General features: G+C 39.3%; 3 protein-coding genes across 3 annotated transcripts in view; 2 read left to right on the plus strand and 1 right to left on the minus strand.

Moving 5' to 3' along the window:
* Nucleotides 1-21,118, minus strand: part of LOC109425914 (PR domain zinc finger protein 5) — a 94,757-nt gene extending 73,639 nt beyond the window's left edge. The window contains exon 1 of the mRNA XM_019701289.3: nucleotides 20,866-21,118. The gene's annotated coding sequence lies outside the window, so the exon portion shown is untranslated. The remainder of the gene's footprint in view (nucleotides 1-20,865) is intronic.
* On the plus strand, nucleotides 9,203-18,264 carry LOC109407594 (zinc finger protein 184). Its single transcript, XM_062858364.1, has 10 exons — nucleotides 9,203-9,734; nucleotides 9,805-10,280; nucleotides 10,350-10,562; nucleotides 10,627-10,803; nucleotides 15,122-15,365; nucleotides 15,437-15,876; nucleotides 15,946-16,158; nucleotides 16,225-16,401; nucleotides 16,458-17,706; nucleotides 17,774-18,264. Exons 1-9 carry the CDS (start codon nucleotides 9,591-9,593, stop codon nucleotides 16,504-16,506), a joined length of 2,133 nt encoding a protein of 710 aa, XP_062714348.1. The 5' UTR covers nucleotides 9,203-9,590; the 3' UTR covers nucleotides 16,507-17,706; nucleotides 17,774-18,264.
* On the plus strand, nucleotides 17,831-18,929 carry LOC109425859 (zinc finger protein 691). The gene is made up of 4 exons (XM_029876274.2): nucleotides 17,831-18,264; nucleotides 18,324-18,536; nucleotides 18,600-18,776; nucleotides 18,833-18,929. Exons 1-4 carry the CDS (start codon nucleotides 17,831-17,833, stop codon nucleotides 18,876-18,878), a joined length of 870 nt encoding a protein of 289 aa, XP_029732134.2. The 3' UTR covers nucleotides 18,879-18,929.
* Nucleotides 21,119-27,738: the final 6,620 nt, after the last annotated feature.

The following is a 27,738-nucleotide window of genomic DNA, read 5'->3' on the forward strand; positions in this document are numbered from 1 at the left end:
GCCTCCTAGAGATACATCAGAGATTCATTCAGAAGATCCTTCAGGGATTCCCATAGGAGATCCTTCAGAGATAATTCTGTGAGTTCCTTTAGTCCGGGAGTTTCCTCAGAGATTCCTCCAGGAGATCCTCCTTGTCTGAAGAAAGGGATTTCTTCTGACGTTCTGTAGGGATCGCTCAAGGAGATCCTTCAGGGATCACTCCGGGAGTTTCATCAAGGGTTCCCAGAGGAATTCCTTTAGCATCCCTCCAGGAATTTCTGCATGAATTCCTTCGGGGATTCCTCTCGAAATTGCTTCGCGAATCCTCATGAATTGTTTTCAAAGATTCTTTCAAGGATTGTTCCAGCAGTTCCTTCGGTGATCGCGCCAGGAGTTCGTTTAGGAATCTTACTAATAGCTCCAGGAGGATTCAGGGATGAATCCAGGTGTTCCATTCCTGCCGAAGTTCTCTTAGCTATTTCAACAGGAGTTCGCTCAAGTATTATTCCAGAAGTCCCTTCAGAGATTCTTTCATGAGAACTCTTATCCCTCCTGGAGATCCATAAAGAATTCCGTTTCTACAGGAATTCCTGCAGGAGGTTTTTAGAAATTAGTCTAGGAGTTCCTGCAGGGATTCCTTTTGAACTTCCTTTAGAAATTCTTACAGGAGTTCTTACCGATATTAGTCCAGGGGTTCCTTTTGATATTCCTATAGGAGTTTCAGAGATGCTTGCAGATGTTGCTTCAGAAATTCCTCCTGAATTTCTTCAGGAATTCCAACAGAAGTTCTTTTAGAAATCTCTCCAGAAGTTCCCTCAGAGAATCTTATAGGAAAATCCAAGGACCGCTACAGGAGGATTCAGGGATTCTCCCAGAAGTTTATTCTGAGATTCCAATATAAGAGTTCTTTCTAAGATTCCTTCAGGACATCCTCGAGAAATTCCTTTAGGGGCTATTCCAGAAGTTCTTCCAGGGATCGCTCCTGGGCTTCTTGCAGATTGAGATTGGGATTTTTCCAGAAGGACTCACGGATTCCTCCAGAAGTTACATTAGAGATTTCTCCAGAAGCTCATTCAGGAATTCCTACAGGAGTTGCTTCAGGGAATCTTGTAGGAGTTCCTTCAAAAATTTCCTTAGGATTATAATAAGGCATATCTCCAGAATATTCATGAAAGATCTTTCATGGACTTTCTACAAGTATTTCTCCAGGATTTCCTCCTCTGAAATTCCTCCAGGAATTCTTTTGGGGATACCTCCTGCGAATTCTTCCCCCTACCCGGGAACATTCCCTTTGGGAGATGCCGCTGAAAATCCTTCGAGGATTCGGTCTGGAAATCCTTCGGAGATTCCTACCGAAATTCCTTCGGGAATTCTCCTTGAAATTCCTGCAGGAATTCTCCTGTAATTGCTTCGGGGATTCTTGCTGAACATCCTTCAGGGGTTCCCCTGGACTTCCTTCGAGGATTCCTCCTGGAACTACTTCGGATATTCATCTTAGAATTTCACCTGGAATTCTTTCGGAAAATTCTCTTGGATTTCATTCTAAAATTCTTTCTAGATTTTATTCGAGGATTCCTCCTGGAATTCCTTCGGTGTTTACTCCTGGAATTTCTTTGGTTATTCCTCTTAGAATTCCTTCGGAGATTACTCCTGCAATTACTTCGGGAATTTCTTCTGATATTCCTTCGTGCATTCCTTTTGGAATTCTTTCGGGGATTCTTTCTGGACTTCCTTCCAGGTTTCTTCCAAGAATTCCTTCGGGGATTCCTTCTGGAGTTCCTTCGGAGAATCCTTCAAGAATTCCTTCGGAGATTTCTCCAAGAATTCCTTCGGGGATTCCTCCTAGAATTCCTTCCGGGCTGTCTCCTGGAATCCTTCGGAGATTCCTCCTTGAATTTATTCGGGGATTCCTTTTGAAATTTCTTCGGAATTCCTTTTGGAATTCCTTCGGGGATTCCTTCTGGTATTAATTCTGAGATTCCTCCTAGAATTCCTTCGGGGATTCCTCCTTGAATTCTTTTGGGAATTCTTTTGGAATTTCTTCGGGGATTCCTTTTGGAATTCCTTCGGGAATTCCTCCTAGAATTCCTTCAGGGATTTATCCTGGAATTTCTCTGAGGACTCCTCCTGGAACTCCTTCGGGGACTCCTCCTCAAATGCCTTCGGGGACTCCTCCTAAAATTCCTATTGAAACTCATCCATGGGATCCTCATGGAATTCCTTCGAGGATTTCTCCAGGAGTTCTTCGAGGATTCGCCCTGGATATTTTTCTATGGATCCTTTGAGATTTTCTTCTAGATTTCCTTTGAAAATTCTTTCTGGACTCTATTCAGGGATTCCTCCTGAACTTTATTCATGGATTCCAAATGAAATTCTTGATATTCCGTCGTGGATTCCTCCTGGAATTCCTTCGGGGTTTCTACCTGGAATTACTTTGATGATCCCTTTTAAAACTCTTTCGGAGATTCCTCCTCGATTTTTTTTAGAAAGTTCTCATAGAATTCCTCTTGGAACTCCTGCGGGATTTCCTTCTTGAATTGCTTCGGTGATTTATCCTAGAATTCCTTCGCAAATTTCCAATGGAATTCGGGGATTCTTCCTAAAACTCCTTCGGAGATTCTTGAATTTCCTCGAGGGTTTCTCCTATACTTCCTATGGGAATTCCTTTTAAAATTCCTTTGGGGTTTCCAATCGAAAAACCTTTGAGGATTCCGCTTGGAATTCTTTCGAATATTCCTTTCGGAATTATTTTTGTGTTTCCCCCTGGGATTCCTCCAGGGATGTCTTCTGCAATTACTTCGGGGATTCCTCATGGAATTCCTTCGGGGATTCCTCCTTCCTAGAGTTTCTTCGGGGATTTCTCCTGGATTTCTTCTGCGATTCCTCCTGATATTCTGTCGGGGATTCCTTCAGGAAATCCTTCGGTATTTATACTTGAAATTTCTTGGTTATTCCTCTCGAATTTCATCGAATATCCCTCATGGAAAACCTTCGGAGATTGGTCCTGGAATTTCTACGAACATTCTTTCTAGAATTCTTTCGGGGATTCCTTCTAGAACTCCTTCGGGGGTTTCTCCTGATATTCCGTCGGGGATTCTTTCTGGAATTCCTTCGGGATTCCCCAAAGGAATTCCAAGAGGGAATCCTCTTATAATTTCTTCGAGGAGTTTTCATAGAATTCCATCGGGGATTCCTGCTGGAGTTCCTCCGGGGATTGCTCTCCTGCAATTCCTTCGAGGATTCTTCGTGGACTTATTTCGGCAATCTCTTCTAGAATTCTCTCAGGGATTTCTCCTGGAATTCCTTCAAGGATTCCTTCTGGATATTTTCCGTTTATTCCTCCTAGAAATCTTTTGGATTCTATTTTTATTTTCCTGTGAAATTCCCACTGGATTCTTTAAAGGATTTCTGTTTGAATTTCTTTGGGATTCCTCCTAGATATTTTCGGTTGATTGCTCCTAGATTTTCTTAGGGGATTTCTTCTCGAATTCCTTCAGAAATATCCTCTTAAAATTCCTTTGGGGTTTCCAATCGAAATACTTTTGAGGATTCTTTCAAATATTATATTCCTTCCGGAATTATTTCTGTGTTTCCCCCTGGGATTCCTCCAGGGATTTCTCCTGCAATTACTTCGGGGATTCCTCCTGATATTCCGTCGTGGATTCCTCCAGGAAATCCTTCGGTATATATAATTGGAATTTCTTGGTTATTCCTCTTCGAGTTTCGTCGGATATCCCTCATGGAAAACCTTCGGAGATTCGTCCTGGTATTTCTACGAAGATTCTTTCTAGAATTCTTTCGGGGATCCCTTCTAGAATTCCTTCGGGGGTTTCTCCTGATATTCCGTCGGGGATTCCTTCTGGAATTCCTTCTGGATTCCCTCTTGGAATTCCTTTGGGGAATCCTCTTAGAATTTCTTCGGGGATTCCTGCTGGAGTTCCTTCGGGGATTCCTCTCCTGCAATTCCTTCGAGGATTCTTCGTGGACTTATTTCGGCAATTTCTTCTACAATTCTCTCAGGAATTTCTGATGGAATTCCTTCAAGGATTCCTTCTGGATATTTTCCGTTTATTCCTCCTAGAAATCTTTTGGATTCTATTCCAATTTTCCTGTGGAATTCCCACTGGATTCTTTAAAGGATTTCTGCTTGTATTTATTTGTGATTCCTCCTAGATATTTTTCGTTGATTGCTCCTAGATTTCCTTAGGGGATTTTTTCTCGAATTCCTTCAGAAATTCCAGCTGGAATTCCTTCGGGGATTTCTCCTGGAATGCATTTGGGCATTCCTGCTCTAATTCGCTTGGGATTCCTGCTTGTATTCATTTGGAATTCATTCGAGAATTCTTCATGTATTTCCTTCTGAAATAACTCGAAAATTCCAATCAGGGATTCCTTCAGAACTTTCTGCAGGGATCTCTCTAAGAGAGATTCCTGAACCACCAGAGATTCCTGCATAAGTTCCTCCAGGATTTCATACAACAGTTCCTGCAGAGATTAGTCCAGAAGTTTCCGTTGGATTTTTTTTTCTATTTTCCGCAATACCCAACTAAACATTGAATTGTATCAAGTCGGTTCTATAATCGCTCCATCCCACGGCTTTGAACGACTATTTCTATGCCAAAAAAAATAATGTTTCCTAAAAAAAGTGCTTGAGCAAACACCTACTTCCAGGATTCCATTCAGAATTCCGCATGGGATTTCTTCGAGTATTCCTCTAGGGATTTCTCCAGAAATGCCTCCCGGGATTCTTTCAGGGGTTGTTCCAGAATTCAATGGGGCATTCTTCCTGGCATTCCTACAGGTATTTCTCTCGGAATTTATACAGGGATCTTCCCAGGATTCCTTCATTGGTTCCTCACGTCCATTGGAGAGTTTCCGTTGAAACTTTTTGACTTCTTCCGGGATTTTTTCTGGGATTCTATCATTGATTCCTTATGGGATACTTTCCTGTACTCCTACAGGGATTCCTTTATAGATTTCTTCCGCGATCCTTTCACAAATTATTCCCGAGATCACATCAGAGATTCCTCCAGAATTCTTTCTTCCGGGCATCCTTCTGGGATTTCTCCCAGGAAGTCTTTGAGATTTTTTTTCAGGAATTCCTTCTGAGATTCCCTTAAAGATTCTCTCCGGGATTCCTTTATTGGTTTCTCCTCAGAATCCTTCGTTGATTTCCCCGAAATTCCTTTAGGGATTTCTCCCGAGATTCCTTCTGGATTCTTTCAAAAATTATTCTTGAAATTCCATTGGGAAATTCTCAAGCAATTCTCCAGTCTCCAGCGATTTCTTCCGAGATTCCTTCCATCATTCGATTTCTCGCGAGATTCCTGTGGAAATTTCTCCCGGGACTTCTCCGGCATTCTTTCAGGTATTCCTTCAGGGATTTTCTCCGGTATTTCTTCATTGTTTTATCATATGATTTTTTGGGTATTTCTCCTGGGATTTGTTTAGGAAACTTCTCCTGAATTTCCTACAAAGATTCTTCCAGGGATTGCATTTGGAATTCCTCCCTGGATTTCTTCAGAGATTCCCCTCTAACGGATGTCTTCATTGATATCACCGATTTATGACTTTTTTGAGATTCCTGCAGTGATTTCCCCATGAATTTAAGATTCATTTCTCGAGTTCACTTTATGGATTTTCTTGCAGGCATTTATCCACTATTCTGTCAAGGGTATTCTTTCTGGAATATCGTTAGCAATTCCTTCAGAAATTCTTTCATTGATCCCAGGATTGGTTTAGGGATTATTCCGGGATTCCTCCATTGATTTTTCTCTGGATTCCTTTAAGGATTTCTTTCGGTATTGTTTCCAGGACTTTTTCAAGGATTATTCTCGAGATTGCATCAGCGATTCCTCCAGGATTCTTCCTCGGGTTTCTCTCTTTGGGCATCCCAAGATACAGAGATAGCAGAATTACAGTTTCTTAAGCTAAAGTTTGCTTAAGAGATGTTTGTTCAACTCTTCTATAGCTAAAATGTTTGTTGGGATTTCTCCCGTGCTTCCTTGGTTCCAACTGGAATTGCTTTCGGGTCTCTCTCTCTCTTCTTGGCGTAACGTCCTCACTGGGACAAAGCCTGCTTCTCAGCTTAGTGTTCTATGAGCACTTCCACAGTTATTAACTGAGAGCTTCCTCTGCCAATGACCATTTTGCATGTGTATAATCGTGTGGCAGGCACGAAGATACTCTATGCCCAAGGAAGTCAAGGAAATTTCCTTTACGAAAAGATCCTGGACCGACCGGGAATCGAACCCGTCACCCTCAGCATGGTCATGCTGAATACCCGTGCGTTTACCGCCTCGGCTATATGGGCTATCCTTCTGGATATCCTTCTGGAATTTCTCCCGGGATTGCTCCTAAGATATGCTAGGATCTGCCAGGATTTTTCCTTCACTGATACTGGATTCCTTCAGATACCGTTCCCGGGTTTCCGGTGAAAATTACTCCTATGATTTTGTGTGAAAAGCCTGCAATTATCCATTGCGACCCGTACAAAATTCTATCACAGGCAAACAGACGTAACACTCGCGAAACTTCAATCGAGTACGTTTTTTACGACCCTTTTAAATCTTCATATAGTTGTGGCTTCCACAACCAGAGGAACGCGCATCGTGTTTTTTCGCGTTTGAAGTTTTATACTAGCGCTGTTGACGATGGTAGTGTGATGTGGACGATGGATTTGTACGAAAATTGTTGGAGGTGTTACGTCTGTTTGTCTGTAATAAAGGATTTAACGGAGTTTTCGGCTTCGAATGTGCAATTTAAGTATATTTGATCTCGGAAAAACACCCGAAGTTCGGCATTAAAGTCTGTATTTTAATATGGCTGGTTGTTTTATGGAGCTTTAGCACAGACAAACAGACGTAACACTGACGAAATTTCCATCGCACACGGTTTTAACGATCATTTTGAATCTCCGTAGTTGTTACTTTCACAACCAGAAGCGCGCGCATCGTTTTTGTCCGCGTCTGACGTTTGACACTAGCGCCTGCCGTTGACAATATTGCGAAGCTCAGTGCTTCGCGCAATATCATCACCAGCAGCAGGTGCTACACGGAGAAAAATCAAGTTGGTTTGAAATAACAAACTAGTTTGTTGATTATTAAACTGATGGATTTGTTATTTCAAATTCAACATTTGTTGTTTTCAAACCAAAATTGGCAGTTGAAATAACCTCGTTTATTTGTTGTTTCTAATATTGGTAAATGATATACGGTCCAGCAAAAACAAACTTAAATGTTTGTAGTTTACAACAAAATCCATGGTTTGTTTTTACTAATGTTTGGGTTGTCAATTACGTTTGTAATTCGAGAAAAACAAACCGAAACTTTGATTTGTTTCAACAAACTGTCCATGTACAATCAAACCAACATGTTAGTTAGTGAAAATTCAACTGGAATTCCAGTTCATAACAAACCAGATTATTAGTTTGTTTGATTTTGATCAGGAGTACCCGGTTCGTACGACCATTTTACAGAAGATAATTGAAACGCCTCGTGGATCGCAGCTGGAACTGAGTGTAAAGAATTGCGATTCGTTGCGTTTATTTATTTTTTGTTGAACTTCGAACTTACTTCAGAATCTCAGGTAAGCTTCTATATTTCAACCTCATTTCAACATTCATAGTGTGAAGTATAAATTCATAATATTTTTAGGCACGTTTGAAATCCTGGGCTTCCCTGCCATGTTTCATACGGAACTTGACCGCCGTATTCTTGTGTTAACGCAGAGTGAATTCACCAAGGAATTCACGATGAATAGTGCATTGTATCATTTTTTGGAACAAACTGACGTGAAATTGAATCGGAGCAAGAAACGAATTGTGCTCAACGGTGGAGTTTTGCTAGGATACTTGTCGTGATACTTTGTGATGAGGAAATGCTGAATCGCTGATAAGGACTAAACATGAATAAAATTACTATTTTCAGCGAATGTGAATGTTGTTAGTAGCGAAATAAATAAAACTAGTTGCATGCTTTATAACAAATTATTTTATTGAAAACAAGAGAAAAAGAAAAATAAGAGCAACAAACAATTAAAAAATAACTAATTCATTAGTTAATTCAAACGACACGTTGCTTCAGAACAAACTAGTTTCCGGTATATTCAAACGCATATTTTTGGTTTGTAACAACTGATCGCGGCGGTTGTTTCTGAAGCTGTCATACGAAACAACCATCACGTTTGTTATTTCAACCAATGTTTTGTTCTTTTTACCCGCAAGCTCAGAAACACAACAACAAACTATGTTAGTTAGTTTCAACCGGCGTTGGTTGTTGAAAGCAACTAAAATATTGGTTGTGCCATAATCTACCTTGAATTCCGGTTAAAACAAACTAAATCCTGTTTGTAATTACAAACATTTTTTCTCCGTGATAGTGTAACTGAGCGATCAATTTTTAAGGAATTTGTTCTAAGTGTTACGTCTGTTTGTCTATGGCTTTAAGCTCAATAAAATCAAGTAAAATTGGTACGGAGAAGATGTCCGGAGACCAGAGACTGTCTCCAAAAAATCCAAGATGGCGGATGAAACCATGCAATATGGATGTACGTTTGATGTACGTACATAGTACACTTTTTCACAAATTAGTAATAATAGGCTCCTAAAGTCCTATCGGGATTCTTGTTTTAAACCACAATATATGGTTCAAGAGTACATATTTACTCATTTTTTGACGTTTTTATTAACCGTAGTTGAAAATAAATAATTTTTATTTTTTCAGGCTTTTGTCTCGTCCCTAGCTTATAACACATACTTTGAGTGATTTTTTTTTCACCGTGTATGTCAGATAGGAACATTTTTGAAATCCCAGTGCGAAAAATGTCAAGCTCAGTCACACAAGGTTGACCTCAAATGTCAAAGTAGAACTATTTACCATTTTACTTATTTCGAATTTTCTCATTATTCCTTTGTTTTTCAAGTTCGAGTAAAGTACAATTCCGATTAGAATACCATGCTTGATCGTATTATTCAATATAAGCGAGATTTCGTTTTTAATTTTAGGACCCTATTTGAGACTTTCTTATTCAATATTGTAGGTAAATGTGGTGCAGATTTTGCACAAAATCAGTTGCCGGCGGATTCAGGGTACAAAAGAAAGAAATCCTCGTGGATTCACAGATATTTAAATATGTGGCAACACTGGTTGGTAAACAATCGGTTTGACAGCTCGGTATCGGTTTGACAGATTCTGATAGGTATAATATTCGCTTAGATAGTGTTATAGTATATTTTACGAAACGACAACAGTGTTGATATTGATATTAACACTCATGGGCTTGGGCGCAACCTCCTGTCAAATTTTCATTCATGAAATGAGCGATCAGCTGATCCGAAACGTCTCGTAAAATGGTTCATACGATTTTCAACGAAAAAGTGAAGGAGGTGACGTCTATCAGAAAAAAAACGTAGAACTAAACAGTGTGGCCCGGCACAATCAACTCCATTATCAACAAATTGGTTTCAAGCTTTGCACGACTCTGGTAAAACAGACTCTGATCTGATGTAAATGCAAACATAAACATATACTGATCGTTGTGAGCTTGATTTGTGTTCATATTTTGTATTATATTCCAAGTATTTTAAACGGCATTTAATAAGTTAAATTACAATGTCAATCACCATCAAAACCGAACCGGATCAAATAGAAAGTTTACTTCAAACATGTAGACTTTGTTTGAGCGAAGAATCTGTGGACAGTGTTTTTGACGAAGAGGGCTTGCAGCAATGGATTTCGGATTATCTTTCGATAGAGGTTGAACACCGAGCATGAATAGTTAGCGATTGAACGTTATCATTCACTTGATATTGTTGTTCTGTTTTAGATATCATCAGAAGATCATTTGAGTCAAGCTGTCTGCTCCATCTGCCGAATACAATTGAAAGAATTTCATCAGTATCGAGAAAGATGCCTTGATGTTCAAAGAGCGCTGGAATCCCAAATTCAAACTCAAATTGATCCCTACAAGGAAAATGCTGAAATGGCGCCCTCTCTAGAAAATCAGGAAAGTCAACTGTGTCTAGAATTGGTGCAAAATGTGGAGGCTGGTGAATTGGTAGACATAGGAGAAGTAAAAATCGAAACAGAATTGCCAGCATCTTCAGGCATAGATGAGCAAATAAGCTTGAAGCAAGCATCAGAAGTTCAAACAGAAGATAATACCGCAAATCTCCAGTTACTTGAGTGTGAAATATGTCATAAACTATTCCGCTCTATACAGCGGTTGGAAAGCCATACGAAGTGTGTACATGGTCCAAAAAAATATGAATGTGTTCCCTGTGGATTGGCATTTGCTTATAAGTAAGTAGCCACACGAAATGTCATCCCAATTTGTTACCCACATTTTAATGTTTTACATCAACATTTCAGAAGTCATTATGATGTGCATTTGCAAACTGACGGGCATGCCAAAAAAACGCCGCCCATTGAAGCTTTCGAGGCATCTGTTTCGAACAAAGAAATCCAGTGCATTGAATGCGATGTATATTTTACAAGAAAAGCACAGCTGTATACCCACAATACAAGAAGGCATAAACCCAGAAAATATGCTTGCCCCACATGTCAAAAGTTGTATGTAACCAGGTAACTGATTCTTACATTTTTATCCTGAGCGTTCCCAAAAAAAACGAATATTTTTTTCTTGTAGGTACGAATTGAACAGACATGTCAAAACCCTCCACAACACGACTGGGGACAGGCCATTCGAGTGTGACATTTGTCACAAGACATTCAAGCTTAAATATATAGCCGATGAGCATAAGAAACGAGTGCACGGTCCGAAACTGCATCATTGCAGTATTTGTGTGACCAGTTTCAGCTTAAAGTATGGAGATGATTAATTTTCTTTTCACAAAATCATTCATGATACAGTTTATGGTTTACAGCTCTGACCTGACTAAGCATATTCGGAACATGCACAAGCGAAACGCCTGAAGGAAATGGTTTCCCAACTTGGAATTGGATGCTTTGGGTGACATTAGACTTCAACACAGTGCGTAACTCAGTGTTTGGCGAATAAAAATGAATGTGATTGAAACGATACAAACATTTGATTTCTTTTATATCAATCACTCTGAACTCTGCAGCTTAAAAAATATATATGACAGAGGCACGACCATGCTAAATTGCCTGGGTAGGACAAACGTGATCTCAGATCTTGAGCTTCTATCTATAGGTATGCATATTTTTTTTTCTTCTTAAAAACATTTCAAGAAATACAAATTAGTGATCTGAGTCGATGTTGGGTCCCCTAAAAGTTCTAGCAGCAATGACGTCAGAGAAGTGTCGGCCATCTACCAGCACAAGGTCGATTTAGTTGCAAACTTCGCCGTTCGTGTGTCCTCATAAGTCACTTGAGCTATTTCCCGATCACTATGAATTCAACACCATGTTCTGCCTAATCGCTGGCTACCTTGGGCTGTCACCGTCAGTATTGCTAACGCGATACAGCGCTTCTTATTCAGCCGCTGACTGCCAGAACACACGCTATTTGAGCCGCACCTCTTTGATGAACAGACGCTCGGGACGTACCTCCTCAATCTAGCTGAAGTCTGAAGGACAACAGTGCCGAGGATGTACTACCATGACTCCCAGATCTTACATCTTACCTTACTAACAAATAAAACATCCGTGCTGGTTGTGGCGATGCAGAGTGCTCTTGGTCTCTAGTAGCAACAACCATCACACCCTAACGTGCCTTTCCCTTCGCAACTGACTGTAAGGACATGACCGACGCACTTTAAGAATTAGTGAAGTGTGCCAGCACCTTATTCAGTTAGATCTCAGTGCCATTTCAGTTGACAGGTCCGTGTATGCCACTGTTTACAACTGCCGAACAAAGGCGCAAACGCTGAACCATCATTTTCATAAGGCCTCAAAAATCAGGTGATTTGAAACGTCTTCTGATTAGGCCTATTCACACCAGTTCAGATCAATTACCGAGGAGCAACCATTGACATTCACAGTCAAGCTAAGCTAAGGGAACGTTCAAAAATTACGTCCAACATTTGGGGAGGGGAGGGGGGGTCTATAAAAGTGTGACAGTACGTGTATTGAGTATAGGAAAATTGCGTGACAGAGGGGGGAGGGGGGTCTACAAATCCCGAAAAACGATGGACGTAATATTTGAATCTTCCCTAAGCTAAGTTGTTTTAGTTAGTTTATTTTTCATCATTTGCCCTGCATATTAGAAAGAAAATGTGAAGTAATTCTCTGCCACTTTCGAGAATTCGCTTACTTTTAGCTCCATTCGGAGAGCAGAAGCAGGTAGCCCAGGTTTTGGCAAAAGATGTTTGTTACAGCGTGGTTGGTTCGGAATCGACCGACAAAATCACTCACCTGTAGAACGCTTGTGTAGGTCCCTTGTAGCGTGTCCGGAAGGGAGCACCAGTGTCGGCTCCGGACCGTTTTCTGACCGCCTAGCACCACAGTCACGCACGTTTAACAATCGCACAGAACTTTGCAGAACTCGTTTTTCAACGATTCACAAACATCGTATTTGAATATAAACTAATTTAAATTATTTGAAATCTTATTTTACACTAAAGCGGATTTAGAAGTAATTTGTACGTTAATACTTTTTTCACTCAACCATGTGCGCCCTGCTCGGACGAGAAAATTTTCACTTTTACCAAATTTGAACCCGCTTGCTGCGATTGCGGTTCGTTACGCGGTCACATGATCGCGACGCCGGCTGGGCGTCGACGTCGGGCGCCGGCGTTACCCGAGCAAAAATGTTTGCGCTGCCGAATATTGTGTTCGTAGCAATCTCCGGGCCAGAAAGCGAGCTGATGGGTTGCAACTGCACATTGTCAAAATAAACACCAAAGGTGGAAAACATTAATAACTTTCTTAATACAAGACCCTATGTAACCATCGATGGCTTATTCGAAAGCAAATTTTTCCTCAAGAATTGGTTGATGGATGATTTATGTACGGGCAACTACTCTGAGGCGAGTTATAGAGCCCGTTTTACCCGAGTTCCCGCTAAAATTTGAGAATTTCTGTTATTTAACGGTATTTGTTATGATTTTAATGATCATTTCGCTGGGATACTATCGTCCCAATTTCATTGAATAATGTTGTATATAAAAATTCATTAAAATGTTGGAATTTTATGGTATTGTGGGGTCAATCAGACAATGGTATATTTCAAGGCAGAATTTCATTTTTATTTTTATGGGTAGTACTTACGCAGATCGCAAGAAATTTCTTGGGCAATCTAGATGCGTGTAAAATTCAGCAAGGAGTCGCTCAAGAAATGAGCAAGCGTCGCTTTATTCCGGATCCCAGTACAGAGCTGAAACGAAACGTCAAATCAAATGGGGCTTGCTGTGTTAAATTTATTGACCATTCCGGTCACGAAAAAATAATGCACTGAACGAAAATTACTTGGGCGATCCCGTTCGAAGTGCATACCTCGCACTAAGGTGGAAAATGGTATATAAAATCCATACTAGTTTAGCTATAAGGTCGTTATATAAAGTGTGAAAGAGGATGGAAGTCAATTAACAATAGATAAATTCTTTTTCAATTCTCCATAAGATTTTACTTTAGTTTATCGATGTACTAGTGGATAGCATTGAGAATTCTATCCCAAAATCTCAAATAACAAAATCTCGAAGGCCACTTTGGGAACCACCATTACACCACAGACGTAACTCTTAGAGGAAATTCATCAAACACTTTTGACCGGTGTCTTTTTCATGAGCACACTTCCACCTGTTGGTAGAAACGCGCGAGACACTGTCGGCCATGATGGATTTTGATTTGAAGTTTGTCTGACACGCACACTACTACACAAATTACCTGTAATTTTCGTTTGTATCATTCAGCAACGTGTACACTAGCAAACGTCAAAGCGATCGAACACTAGCGCCTCTGGTGGAAGAATCGCGGAAATCAAATGACATTTGAAATGATCGTTAAATGCATGTGCCAAGCCGTTTTGAAGAATGGTACGTCTGTATGTAGTTCACTCGGGGAAATTACATTTGTTGTTGTGGATTTTGGGGTAATGGTATATATGTGATCATGATACTTATAGCACAGACAAACAGACGTAACACTCTTCAAAACGGCTTGACACATGCATTTAGCGATCAAATCAAATTTCATTTTATTTGCGCGATTGTTCCACCAGATGCGCTAGTGTTCGATCGCTTTTACGTTTGCTAGTGTACACGTTGCTGAATGATGCAAACGAAAATTACACACGGAAAAAACAGATTACCTAAAAAATACGTTAAAAGAACGCAAAAATAAGTATACCGCTTGAACTTTTTACCCAGCAGTGGGTTGTTTCCTCGCTCTCCCGTTCGCATTGTTGTCAAAAACAAAGCGAGAAGCAGCTACCTAGCCGATAATGTCCGTGCGAGAAGCCAAATTTGGGTTTTGTGCCGTTTATCCAAAAGTGGGTTTATTTCAACCCACTAGGGTACTTCGAAAGTTAACGCTAGGTAGAAAGAACTTTGCAATGGGTTGCAATTTTCTGCCGGCATCAAACGGAAACTACCCACTCAGAGTTTTAACGTGGTATAGCCAAATTTGGGTTCTCGCACGGAAGAGCCGATATGAGTGAAAAGAACCTATATTTGGGTTGATTTCTGGTTCCGTGCAGGCAATTTGTGTAGTAGTGTGCGTGTCAGCAAAAAGTAAAATCGAAATCCATCATGGCTGACAGTGTCGAGCGCGGTTCTACCAACAGGTAGCAATATGCTCATAAAAATTACACAGGGCGAAAGTTTTTGATGAATTTCCTCTAAGAGTTACGTTTGTTTGTCTGTGCTTATAGTGGAGGGTGAAGGGTCGATTTTTTTACCTCGGCTTAACCGGTAAACCAGGCTTAGGGCCGATTTCTTCACCTCGGCTTAACTCGTAAGCCAGGCTTACCCATATAGTTGAACCTGGCTTAACGCCTAAGCCAGGGTGAAGAAATCGGCCCTTACCCACATAGTTAAACCTGGTTTAACGCCTAAGCCAGGGCCGATTTCTTCACCTCGGCTTAACCGGTATGCCAGGCTTACCCATATAGTTAAACCTGGTTTAACGCTTAAGCCAGGGTGAAGAAATCGCCCCTAAGACGCATTGGTTTCAAGCTTCGCACGATTCTGGTAAAACAGACTCTGATCTGATGTGAATGCAAACATAAACATATGTACTGATCGTTGTGAACTTGGTTTGTGTTTATATTTTGTATTCTATTCCAAGTATTTTAAACGGTATTTAATAAGCTGTATTACGATGGCAATGGCTATCAAAACCGAACCAGATGAAATAGCAAGTTTACTTAATACATGTAGACTTTGTTTGAGCGAAGAATTTGTGGACAGTGTTTTTGACGAAGAGGGCTTGCAGCAATGGATTTCGGATTATCTTTCGATAGAGGTTGAACACCGAGCTTAAATTGTTAGTGATTGAACGTTATCATTCACTTGATGGTGTTGTACTATTTTCAGATATCCTCAGAAGACTATTTGAGTCATGCTGTCTGCTCCATCTGCCGGATACAATTAAAAGAATTTCATCAGTATCGAGAACGCTGCCATGATGTACAAAGAACACTGAAATCCAAAATTCGCATTCAAATGTTTGATTCCTATAAGCAAAATGCTGAAATGGCACCCTGTCTAGAAAATCAGGAAGGTGAATTGGTGGACATAGGAGAAATAAAAATCGAAACAGAATTGCCAGCATCTCCAGGCATAGATGATCAAATAAGCTTGAAGCAAGCTTCAGAAGTTCAAACAGAAGACAGTACCGCAAATCTCCAGTTACTTGAGTGTGAAATATGTCATAAACTATTCCGCTCTATACTGCGGTTGGAAAGCCATATGAAGGGTGTACATGGTCCAAAAAAATATGAATGTGTTCCCTGTGGATTGGCATTTCCTTATAAGTAAGTAGCCCCACGAAATGCCATCCCAATTTGTTACCCACATTTTAATGTTTTACATTAATATTTCAGAAGTCATTATGATGTGCATTTGCAAACTGACGGGCATGCCAAAAAAACGCCACCCATTGAAGCTTTCGAGGCATCTGTTTCAAACAAAGAAATCCAGTGCATTGAATGCGATGTATATTTTACAAGAAAAACACAGCTGTATACCCACAACACAAGAAGGCATAAACCCAGAAAATATGCTTGCCCCACATGTCAAAAGTTGTATATAACCAGGTAACTGATTCATACATTTATCCAGAGTGTTAACATAAGAAAAAACGAATATTTTTTTTCTTTTAGGTACGAATTGGACAGACATGTCACAACCCTCCACAACACGAGTGGGGACAGGCCATTCGAGTGTGACATTTGTCACAAGACATTCATGCTCAAATATATAGCCGATGAACATAAGAAACGAGTGCACGGTCCGAAACTGCATCATTGCAGTATTTGTGTATCCAGTTTCAGCTCAAAGTATGGAGATGGTGATTTTTTTTTCAATCGTTCATGACACATTTTATGGTTTACAGCTCTCACCTGACTCGGCATATTCGGAGCATTCACAAGCGAAACGCCTGAAGGAAATGGCTTCTCAACTTGGAATTGGGCGCTTTCAGAGACATTAGCACAGTGCGCAACTCAGTGTTTGGCGAATAAAAATGAATGTGATTGAAACGATACAAACATTTGATTTCTTTTATATCAATCACTGTGCACTCTGGAGCTTAAAAATTATATATGACAGAGGCACGACCATGCTGAATTGCCTGGGTAGGACAAACGTGTAGTATCTTGAGTCTCAAATCTTGAGCTTCTACCTATAGGTATGCATTTTTTTCTTCTTAGAAACATTTCAAGAAATACAAATTAGCGATCTGAGTCGATGTTGGGATCTCTAAAAGTACTGACAGCAATGACGTCAGAGAAGTGTCGGCCATCTACCAGCACAAGGACGATTTAGTTGCAAACTTCGCCGTTTGGGTGTCCTCATAAGTCCCTTCAACTATTTCCGGATCATTATGCATTCAACATCATGTTCTGCCTAATCGCTGGCTACCTTGGGCTGTCACCGTCAGTATTGCTAACGCGATACAGCGCTTTTTATTCAGCCGCTGAATGCCAGAACAGACGCTATTTGAGCCGCACCTCCTTGGTGAACAGACGCTCGGGACGTACCTCCTCAATCTAGCTAAAGTCAGAAGGACAAATGTCCAGGATGGACTACCATCTAACAACACAGCCTTCAGTTGGCGGTCTTTATCATCGATTGACCCAAGGTAGCATGAGGTAGGAACTAGTGAGGACTAGAGATATGTTGGAGACTCCCTGTCAGCTCACCGTTTTGCAGCTATTTAGTGCAGCAGTGCTGCTAGTCTTCTTGATAAAGCGGTCTTCATATTAGCATAAGGCCAGCGCTGACGATACTGCTGTCAGCAGCTGTTCTGTATCATCCCAAACGTCTCATAAAACGGCTCATGTGTTTTCATTCTTTGCACGACTCTGGCAATAGACTCTGATCTGAACATCTGAATGTAAACATAAACATATGTTGATTCTTGTGAAGCTCTGGTTTATGTTCACATTTTGTATACTAATCCACGAATTTAAATCAATACGTTAAGAAGCCAAATTACGATGTCCATGGTCGTCAAAACCGAACCGAAGGAAGGCGGAAGTTTGTTTCAAACGTGTCGACTTTGTTTGAGCGAAGAATCTGTCGAGAGTGTATTTAACGGAGGTGGCTTACGGCAATGGATTTCGGATTATCTTTCGATAGAGGTTTAAGATCAAACATGAATAGTTTATTAATGAAAGTTATCACGTGATATTGGTGTTGTGTTTCCAGATATCCTTAGAAGACCATTTGAGCCAGGCTATTTGCTCCATCTGCCGAATACAATTGATGGAATTTCATCAGTTTCGAGAACGATGCCATGAAGTACAAAGCACGCTGATATCCGAAATCCGCACCGAAAATTCTGATTCGTACAAGGGAGAGACCATTATTGAACCCGCTCTAGAAAGTCAGGAAGATGACCTGTTGCAGGAATCGTTTCAAAATGTGGTGGCTGATGAATCGATGGACATAGGAGAAATTAAAATCGAAACTGATGCCAATGCAGAATTGACAACATTTCCAGACACAAATAAACATACAAATGGAACGCAAACTGCAGTAGTACAGATAGAAGACGATGCCAACAACCACCAGTCACTTGAATGTGATATATGCCATAAAATATTGGGCTCCACAGCAAGGCTGAAATGTCATATAAGAGTTGTACATGGTCCAAAAAAATTCGATTGCGTTCCCTGTGGAGTATCATTTACTGAACGGTAAGTGACTTTCCACAGTATTTTTACCCACATTTCAATTTTGTACATAAATATTTCAGAAAACACTATGATGTGCATTTGCAAACTAAATGGCATATCAAAAAAATGCAGGACCTTGGAGTTAAAGACGAAACTATCCCAAAAAAAGAGTTCCAGTGTGATATATGTCCTGCATCGTTTTCGACAAAAGCACAGCTCGAAAACCATTACTGTAGAAGTCATAAACCAAGACAATTTACTTGCCCCTATTGTCAAAAGAAATATGTATCCAAGTGAGTAGTTGTATAAATTTATCCTGAACCTTAACAACAAAAAGTGTTTTTCTTTTCTTGTAGCCACGATATGCGTAGGCATATTGCGAATGCTCACACGAGTGGGGACGAAAGACCATTCGAATGCGATATTTGTCAAAAGACATTCAAGGTAAAATCCCACATATATGAGCATAAGACTCGAGTGCACGGCCCAAAACTGCACCGTTGCGATGTTTGTGGATCCAGTTTCAGTACAAGGTATAACATGTAAATGATCAGTTTTTCATTTTAATAACACATTTTATGATTTACAGCTCGAACTTAGCTCGGCATATGGCCACTCACAATCGAATCAAATGAAGATTATAAATTGGGTGCATTGGATGATCACAAATTTTAACTCTCTCAAGGGTACAATAGATATCGTAACACGAATTTCGATGGAATAAAAGCTTCAGTATTTATCGAATACAACAAATTTTGTTTGTTTTTCATCACTCTACGCGGGCTTGGTAGTCTGCTTCTGATTCGTATGCAGAAGGTCTTGGGTTCAATCCCTTTCCTCCTTCTTTGAATCATGCTATCTAATTTATTCTCTTCTCTACATATACAACTCATGTATATTCATAAGTTCATAGCCATCGCTAGAACAAAACGGGTTGAAAAAGTCAATTCCCTTCTTTCCAACTTTCACAGCAGTGTCAATCTACCATATGACGCCTACAAGTTATGCAACCAAGCGAACTGTGACGCTTCTCCTTCAGAGTAATCAACACACAATCTATATCATATACAGTAGACGTTCAGTCGGTGCAAACGGTTTAACTGCAATGCTTTCTAACTGCAAGTGCGGTAAGTGCAACAAATTTGCAGTTATCGCACCGCTATCCGTCAAAACGGTGCGCCAAGTTAGCCCAAATGAACGGTCGAATGAATTTTGCGTTCATTTAACGTCAATTGATGGGTTGTTGACGCCTGTCTGACGTTGCAGTTATCGAATTTTTTTCGCTAAGTGAAACGTAAACATGTTGCAGTTATGTTATCGAACGTCTACTGTATATATATATATATATATATATATATATATATATATATATATATATATATATATATATATATATATATATATATATATATATATATATATATATATATACAGTGTCGGACAAAATAATAAGACCACCAGCCATTTTTCATACAAAATAGCCAAGTTTGACGATGTGATGCTCGGTTTCTAGTGGATCGATTTGCCTGAAATTTTGGCAGTCGCCATGGAGTTACGTGAATTTCGATATGTATTTAATTCATTCAGTTCTGTTCACTACATCAAAAGTTACTGATATACGAAACGACAAAATAATAGGACCATTTTCAGATTGCCATGATCCAAGGATATATGAGATTATCTGATACTTTATGATTGATAAACAAGTACTAACATTAAGGATGCCATTAAAATTTGGGGACATTTTTATTGATTTGACCACAAATAACCATCATGAAAATCTGGTGTTAGAATTTTGTCGCACCGTATATCTGTAACTTTGGAAGTAGTGAACAGAACTCAATCAATTTAATACACATCAAAATTCCAGTAATTTAAAGTCGGCTGTCAAAATTTCAGCTAAATCGGTTTACTAGAAACCGAGTACCATATCGTCAAACTTGGCCATTTTGTATGAAATAGGACCGGTGGTCTTATTGTTTTGTCCGACACTGTATATATATCACATAAAGATATTCGCTACCCTTGGATCGCACCACCGACCAAAGGTGACTCCCAGATCTCACATCCTACCTCACTAACAAATAAAACATCTGTGCTGGTTATGGCGACGCAGAGTGCTCTTGGTCTGTAGTAGCAACAACCATCACACCCTAACGTTCCTTTCCCTTCGCAACTGACTGTAAGGACATGGCCGACGCACTTTGAGAATAATTGAAGTGTCCCAGCACCTTAGTCAGTTGGAGCTCAGTGCCATTGCAGTTGACAGGTCCGTGTATGCCACTGTTTACAACTGCCGAACAAAAGCGCAAACGCTGAACTGTCATTTCCATAGGAGAACTGCCAAAGGCCCCGAAAATCCAGTTCAGATCAATTACCGAGGAGCAACCATTGACAGGCACAGTCAAGCTAAGCTAAGCTAAGTTACAACAAATTTCATTTATTGTTTATCACTCGCTTCGCATATTAGAAAGTATGAAAATCAAAAGTAATTCTCTGCTACTTTCGAGGATTCACTTACTTTTAGCTACATTCGAAGAGCAGAAGCAGATAGCCCAGGTTACGGCAAAAGATGTTTGTTACAGCGTGGTTGGTTCGGAATCGACCGACAAAATCACTCACCTGTAGAACGCTTGTGAGGGTCCCTGGTAGCGTGTCCGGAAGGGAGCACCAGTGTCGGCTCCGGACCGTTTTCTGACCGCCTAGCACCACAGTCACGCACAGACAAAGATCGCACGTTTAACGATCGCACAGAACTTTGCAGAACTCGTTTTGTAACGATTCACAAACATCGCATTTGAATATAAACAAATTTAAATTATTTGAAATCTTATTTTACACTAAAGCGGATTTACAAGTAATTTGTACGTTAATACTTTTTTCATTCATCAACCATGTGCGCCCTGCTCGGACGAGAAAATTTCCACTTTTGCCAAATTAGAACCCGCTTGCTGCGATTGCGGTTCGTTACGCGGTTTCATGATCGCGACGCCGGCTGGGTCGACGTCGAGCGTCGGCGTTACCCGAGCAAAAATGTTTGCGCTGCCGAATATAGTGCACATTGGACAAAATAAATCCCAATGGTGGAAATGATTAATAACTTTCTTCATACAAGACCATATGTAACCATGGATGGCTTATTCGAAAGCAAATTTTCTCAAGAATTGGTTGATCGATGATTCATGTACGGACAACTACTCTGAAGCGAGTTATAGAGCCTGTTTTACCCCAGTTCTCGCTGAAATTTGAGAATTTATGTTAATTAACGGTATTTGTTATGATTTTAATGATTATTTCGATGGGATACCATCGCCCCAATTTCATTGAATAACTTCTACTTCTTCTTCTTCTTCTTTATGGCTCTACGTCCCCACTGGGGCTTGGCCTGCCTCGCTCCAACTTGAGCACTTCCACAGTTATTAATTGAAGGGCTTTCTTTGCATGCCATTGCATGAATTTGTATATTGTCGGGCCGCTACCAAACCGGACGTCGCACAATCAAGTCGTGATGCGACCCAACTCGCGACGTTTTTGAATCATGTCAAAAGTGGTGCGCATCCTTCCCGTTATTGTCAGCAACACAGCGCACTAGATGCGCAACAGTTGCGACACTTGTGGACCAAGAAAATGACAATTTTTGATTGAATGCCTGTCTTGATTCCAACCGGATAGACAATATTGTGAGGTAAATACAATGATACTCTATGCCCAGGGAGTCGAAAGAATTCTCACGACTGGAACGGGAATCGAACCCGCCGTCTCCGGGTTGGCGATCCATAGCCTAAACCACTAGGCTAACTGGAGACCCCTTCATTGAATAACGTTGCATACAAAAAGTCATTAAAATGTTGGAATTGGGTTTTTAAATTTGACAAAAATAAATGATTTTATATTTTTAAACGAAAGAGCACCTTTTTTTGAGCCACTATGATTTTTTTTCAGATTTTTAGAACATTACTTGGATACCTAAATTCTATATCAAAAAGATTTTTTCAAATCACCTTTTGACAGCTGGACAACTGTTTGACAGCTCCGTTCAGTACAAAATCCGACGAGGGGTGATTCATCAAATCACTCCCATACAAACTCCAAATTGGTTTTTAAATAGGTTCCCGGGCACCAAAATTCATGAAAATTTGGATTTCGGCTCAGTTTGGCATGTAGATTCAGAATATGGAATTATCTCAACAGCGCTAAAGAAGCCAATTGGAATTCCAAATTTACTGTCAATGTCATTCCAATCGAGCAGGAGACCTGTCAAACGCGCTTTAAGTGCATTGCCCGGCAGCATCATTGTCATGATGCGGGCATCATCATCAACAGCAACAATCATCAGATTTTGTGTCTTTAGCATATAGTGTCTTTAGTTTGGGTAGTTGCTACGGTTAGGATAGCCCCGTTGAATCTTCAGCGCAAAAGAACAGCAACGTTCAATCTTTGCAGACTTATGCAAAATGGTACTGCCCAAGTGGCCTCAGTTCAAGAACCTTACTTGCGTAAGGGATATTTCTATCTAGGAAACCTTTTGACTTTGTGAATCCGGTGTTTGCTACATTCAGTAAAAATGAAATGGCAAACTCGCGGGTCATGCCTCGAGCATGCGTGCTTGTCAAAAACGCAGTAGTTGCTACGCTCATCACTGAACTAACCACCAGAGATGTATGTGCTATCACAGTTGGGTTGTTTAGTGAATAACATATTGCTATTTTCTATAGCCTAATCGATAGAGCTCATTTTTGTGAGTATAAAGTGATTTTATTGGTTCAAATTGCTTTGTTTTGATGATTAAAATAACAAATCAGCTTTACACTGAGGCAAAAAAAACTTAGGAAGAACATAAGATCCACTTAAGATTTGGTGACACTACGATTATTGTTGAAAGCCATAAATTTCACTTATGATTAAGGGGAGAAAAATTTATGTCCAGTCACTTACCAAAATCATAAGTTTTGCTTAGGAATATCATTCGGTCAAAATTATAAGTATCGTAAGTTTGCTCTTATTGAAATCAACTTATAGAAATCAATATTGGTATTTATGATTTTCGTGTCGTAAGCAAAATGATATTCGTATTCATATATTGTGAGTTGTTGATGAAATAATTCTGCTCTTACTCATGTCATGTGTCTTGAATTATCGCGTAAGTAAAATGATCGATTTCTCTTCATCGATCACTTGAAATAAAGGGACAAGGAACGTGTTCATCTGTACTTTCATTTAAGAATACAAATTCGCATGGTTTGTTTTCACCACATAATGCAGTCAAACTTGCTTCTTGTCACTTTTAAAACAATTAAGAGGAATCGATCGTGTTACTTTCGTATAATTCCATTGATGTTGTGATTTGGGAGCACAATTTATGGGCACTTAAATAAAATCAATTTGATTTTGAGAGTCCGCTGGTTCGCGAAAGCAGATCTGTGAGTAATGAATGTTTGTCTACCCTGATAAAAAATATCATAAAAATACGATAAATTTCATTGTTACAACACAATTTCTTCGAAAAATATTCACCATTAAACGTATTGTAATTTACACGGCACACTCACCATCACCCCTATTGTTCTATACCATTCGGCGAATGGTAAATGGCACTTTTACAATAAAAAATGGTGGTCGTTATGTATTTTAACCATAAAATTTTGAGAAAATATTCATACACTTTTTCGCGAAAAACAATAGAATGTATTGTGTTTTTATGAGACATTTTTAGGGTAATTTTCAAAAGATAACAATATATCTTAATGTTTTTTTCATTGTTCTTACAATACAAAAACAATTAATCGAAGACCACATTATCAAGAAGACTTGCAGCACTGCTGAAAATCGGGAGTCACTGCTAGCAGCGCCACCCCGGATGAAGGTGGCACTATTTATGATAGTGTGTGTAAATTTTCATACTCGCACCAATACACTCTTACACTTTTACACAAAGGTACCACCTTAGCTCACCAGGCGGCGGTGCCGTCGTTGACGCTTGCCGTTAGTATGGGAAAATAACAGAGTTGCATGTCTTCTTGATAAAGTAGTCTTCGAATTAATTGAATGGCGTCAAATGAATCGTTGTTACAATAAAAATACAACAATATTTGTTGTTATTTGTAAGCAGTTTTCGCTTTTGAAAATCCATAGAATTTATATTACTCGCTAACATTTATATCTAGCATTTACGAGCACTAACGGCCGCCAGAATGATATGCACATTTTATGATAAAAATCAAACACTCTGATGTCTGCCTGGTATGCATTGCTTGGCAGCTGTTGATAAGATCTATCATCAATCTTTTCAAATAACTGCCTAATATCACAAGTCAGACCTCAGGTCGTATGGTCCATACCATAAATCGTTCCCCGTTCATGTGGCCATTAATATCTGTAAATGCTGGAGAAACATGTTATCGAAAAATATGAATTATTTGGTTTTTCAAAGGCGAAATCTGTTTACATAACAACAAATATTATTGCATGTTTGTTTTAACATCGGTTCAATTGACCCCATTAAACTAATTGTATTTGTATTATTATCAATGGTAGTTTACTATTTACTAGATTCGTTTAATTTATTGGAAAACATTAGAAAAAACCATTGTTTATCTTTTTCTTGTCGTAACGTCCTCACTTGGCTAAAACCTGTTTTTCAGCTAGTTTTCTATAAGTACTTCCTCAGCTAGTTTTCTATGAGAGCTTCTTCTGCCAACACGGCTTGACATCTGTCAGTCGTAGAAGTTTTAGCGAATAACATTCGATAACCGAAACATCTACTGTACTCAAATTTAAAACGAAAACTAAAAAAAATCTGCCAAGTGATTTTGTATTTGATTATACAAACATGATCCAAGCAACAATAATATTTATTGTTATTTATTTGCTACGAATTGTTTTTAAGTGTAATTGATAAATAAACTCTTTTTTAAGAAAAAGTCCATGAGAACTTTGCAGGCACTTTTGCAACTATATAAAAACCACTTAAATTAATTTTTACTGATAGTAACTTTAAATTATTATAGAACTGTTGAAAAACAATCGAATCAATAGTGACTAATAAAGCTAATGTTCACTTATTGTATGAACTATATGGGCTTGATTTCTATTGTAAAAAGTAACTATATCTACTATGTGTTTTATTGTGAACAATAAAACCAGTCATATGTTAATAATATTTACCATGTAATGAATGGTAATTTTTTATCCGGGTAGGACGCAACTAGCTGGAATCCATACCCTCATTTTGAAGATTTTCATAGATTTCAATAGTCTATTTTATGAGGCTAGTCAAACGACAGAACTCCGCGCTCTGATGTTTACGTTTTCAATCATCATCCGGTAGATGATGGTTAATGACAGGGGGGGCGACACTAGTTTTGCCAAGCCAAATATCCCAAAAAAAGCCGAAAAAAAGTCGAAAAAAGCCGGTAAAACCCGCAAAAGTTTCACGGGTTTTACCGGGTTTTTTCGTCTTTTTTCAACTTTTTTTGGGATATTTCGGCTTGGGAAAACTAGTGTCGCCCCCCCAGGTTAATGACTACGCGCAAGTCAAGCGTAGTTTTTGAAACTGGCTAAAACCATAATTAGAAATTTTTATTTAATTTTTTTTCGCAAGTTAACGAGTCAATCGCAAAGAAAAAAATACCTGATTAATTATCGAGTTTTATATTGCTTCTACGACAGCTTTTGAGCCTATTTTGGCTCAAACTTCTCATATCTCAAATTTATCGAACAAGTACCTTTTCAAAAATTACACGATATTCCAGCAAAACAAACGTGCGTGGAATTCTGTCAGTAGTGGTTTCTGCTTTTAGTGGTGTTGCGTGTACGTACACGTTGCATTACACGAACACTACCTGAGTTACTGGTTGAAAATAGTAAACAAAAATCAGCTGTTCCCGGCAAAATCAAATGGGCATATTTTCAACCAGTAGATTTGCATTAGTGTTCGTGACGCCGGGCTGCGAAACCACTGTTGACGCCGCTGCTGCGATCAGCTGTTCTGAAACGTTTCGTAAAATGGCTTATTATGGCTTTTTCACAACCATATCGCTTATGCCAATCATAAGTTGTAGATATGGAACGCGTTCTCAAAAACTATGAACTATGAAATAAATAATGAAACAGAAAAATCATCCGTTCATAAGTTGCGACTTATTAAATTCCTAAGTATTTTTGCCTCAGTGTAATTTTCGTGGATAGAATGACAGTTCAATCGATAAAATGACAGTTCGACCCGAACAAAAAATTTCCCCATACAAACTTAAAATGCATTTTTAAAATAGTTTCCGGACTCCAAAAATCATGAAATTTTGGATTTCGACTAATTTTTGGGCGGAGAATCCGATTATAAAATAATCCGGATATTCCTAAAGAACCCAATTGATGTTTCTGTTGGAAATCTCAACAGAAAATACGTTTAACATCCCGGATAAAAACTAACCATAGGGTATTTGGTGAAAACCATTCCTGTACCATACAGTGTACCAGCTACAATAAAGTGTATTGTAATGGAATGGTTCGCTTAAAGCTGTGCACATTGTAGCTAGGGTAAGAAATCAAACTTTGAACTAGTCAAATTGTAATTTTAATTTGAACCATTTCAAAATTCATTAAAACGACGTACTTTTTAGGCAAATATTGTCCCGAAAAAGATGTTAAACAGCTTTCCGTAATATAACCTGATAACATGGACTTTAAAAGCATTGAAAAAAGCGTTTTTGTCATGGAAAACAGGCAATTGAAAAATCACGGTGATTTCACCCATTCTACCCCCCCCCCCCCGCCCACCGGAGGAAGCACATTTTCGGTGCAATCGTACAGCTCATGCATTGTATCACACGCAATATGTGACCACGTCAAATGAAAGCTTATTTATCGTAGAATCGACCAACCGAATAATATTCCGCATTATTTGTCATAAAATTATCAAATTTAAGTAATTCTTACTTGGAGAATGTTATCTTAAGTTGAACCATTTGTAATCTAAATTTGAACTAGTAAACGGGGGCGAGCTTCTAGTGTTGGCCAGCAGACTGCGCTAGTGGTTTTGTTTACTCTTGGGGGATGAAAAATTCCAAATTTAGTTTCCAAGTTCCTAGAGTTAAGAACATTCTTAGTTGAAATTCCACTGCCTAATGAAAAATAGTTATGTGAATTAGCAGATCCATGTGTTTTTCAATTGTTCACCACAAAATTGGCTGTTGTGGGAAGTGGTAAACCAGGTGTCTCAAGGACTGCAGATCCAAGAAATATGGCGGGCTAGGTATGTAGAGTGCGATAAGAGAAATACGAATGTAGGTCAACCCGGAAAGACGCAAGTCAGATTACCGTAAATCAGTGGATGAGTTCAACACTATTCTTTCTGTATTTGCATTTAGGGGAGTTTTCTACCCTTCTCTCATGTGAACTTGCCTTCTACCGATTCAATTGCGATTTATCTTTGACGAAGAGCCATCTTTAACATATGGACTAGACTGGACACTGAAACGACTTTTGGTATAAGTTCGT

The sequence above is a fragment of the Aedes albopictus genome, chromosome 3 (genome assembly GCF_035046485.1).
Source record: "Aedes albopictus strain Foshan chromosome 3, AalbF5, whole genome shotgun sequence".
NCBI classification, from domain to species: Eukaryota; Metazoa; Arthropoda; class Insecta; order Diptera; family Culicidae; genus Aedes; species Aedes albopictus.

Coding starts and splice junctions, on each gene's coding strand:
- LOC109407594 (XM_062858364.1), top strand. CDS start 9,591: ATGTCAATCACCATCAAAACCGAACCGGATCAAATAGAAAGTTTACTT. Junction 15,877..15,945: donor GGATTGGCATTTCCTTATAA/GTAAGTAGCCCC, acceptor TTAATATTTCAG/AAGTCATTATGATGTGCATT. Junction 16,159..16,224: donor CAAAAGTTGTATATAACCAG/GTAACTGATTCA, acceptor TTTTTCTTTTAG/GTACGAATTGGACAGACATG.
- LOC109425859 (XM_029876274.2), top strand. CDS start 17,831: ATGGAATTTCATCAGTTTCGAGAACGATGCCATGAAGTACAAAGCACG. Junction 18,265..18,323: donor GGAGTATCATTTACTGAACG/GTAAGTGACTTT, acceptor TAAATATTTCAG/AAAACACTATGATGTGCATT. Junction 18,777..18,832: donor GGATCCAGTTTCAGTACAAG/GTATAACATGTA, acceptor TATGATTTACAG/CTCGAACTTAGCTCGGCATA.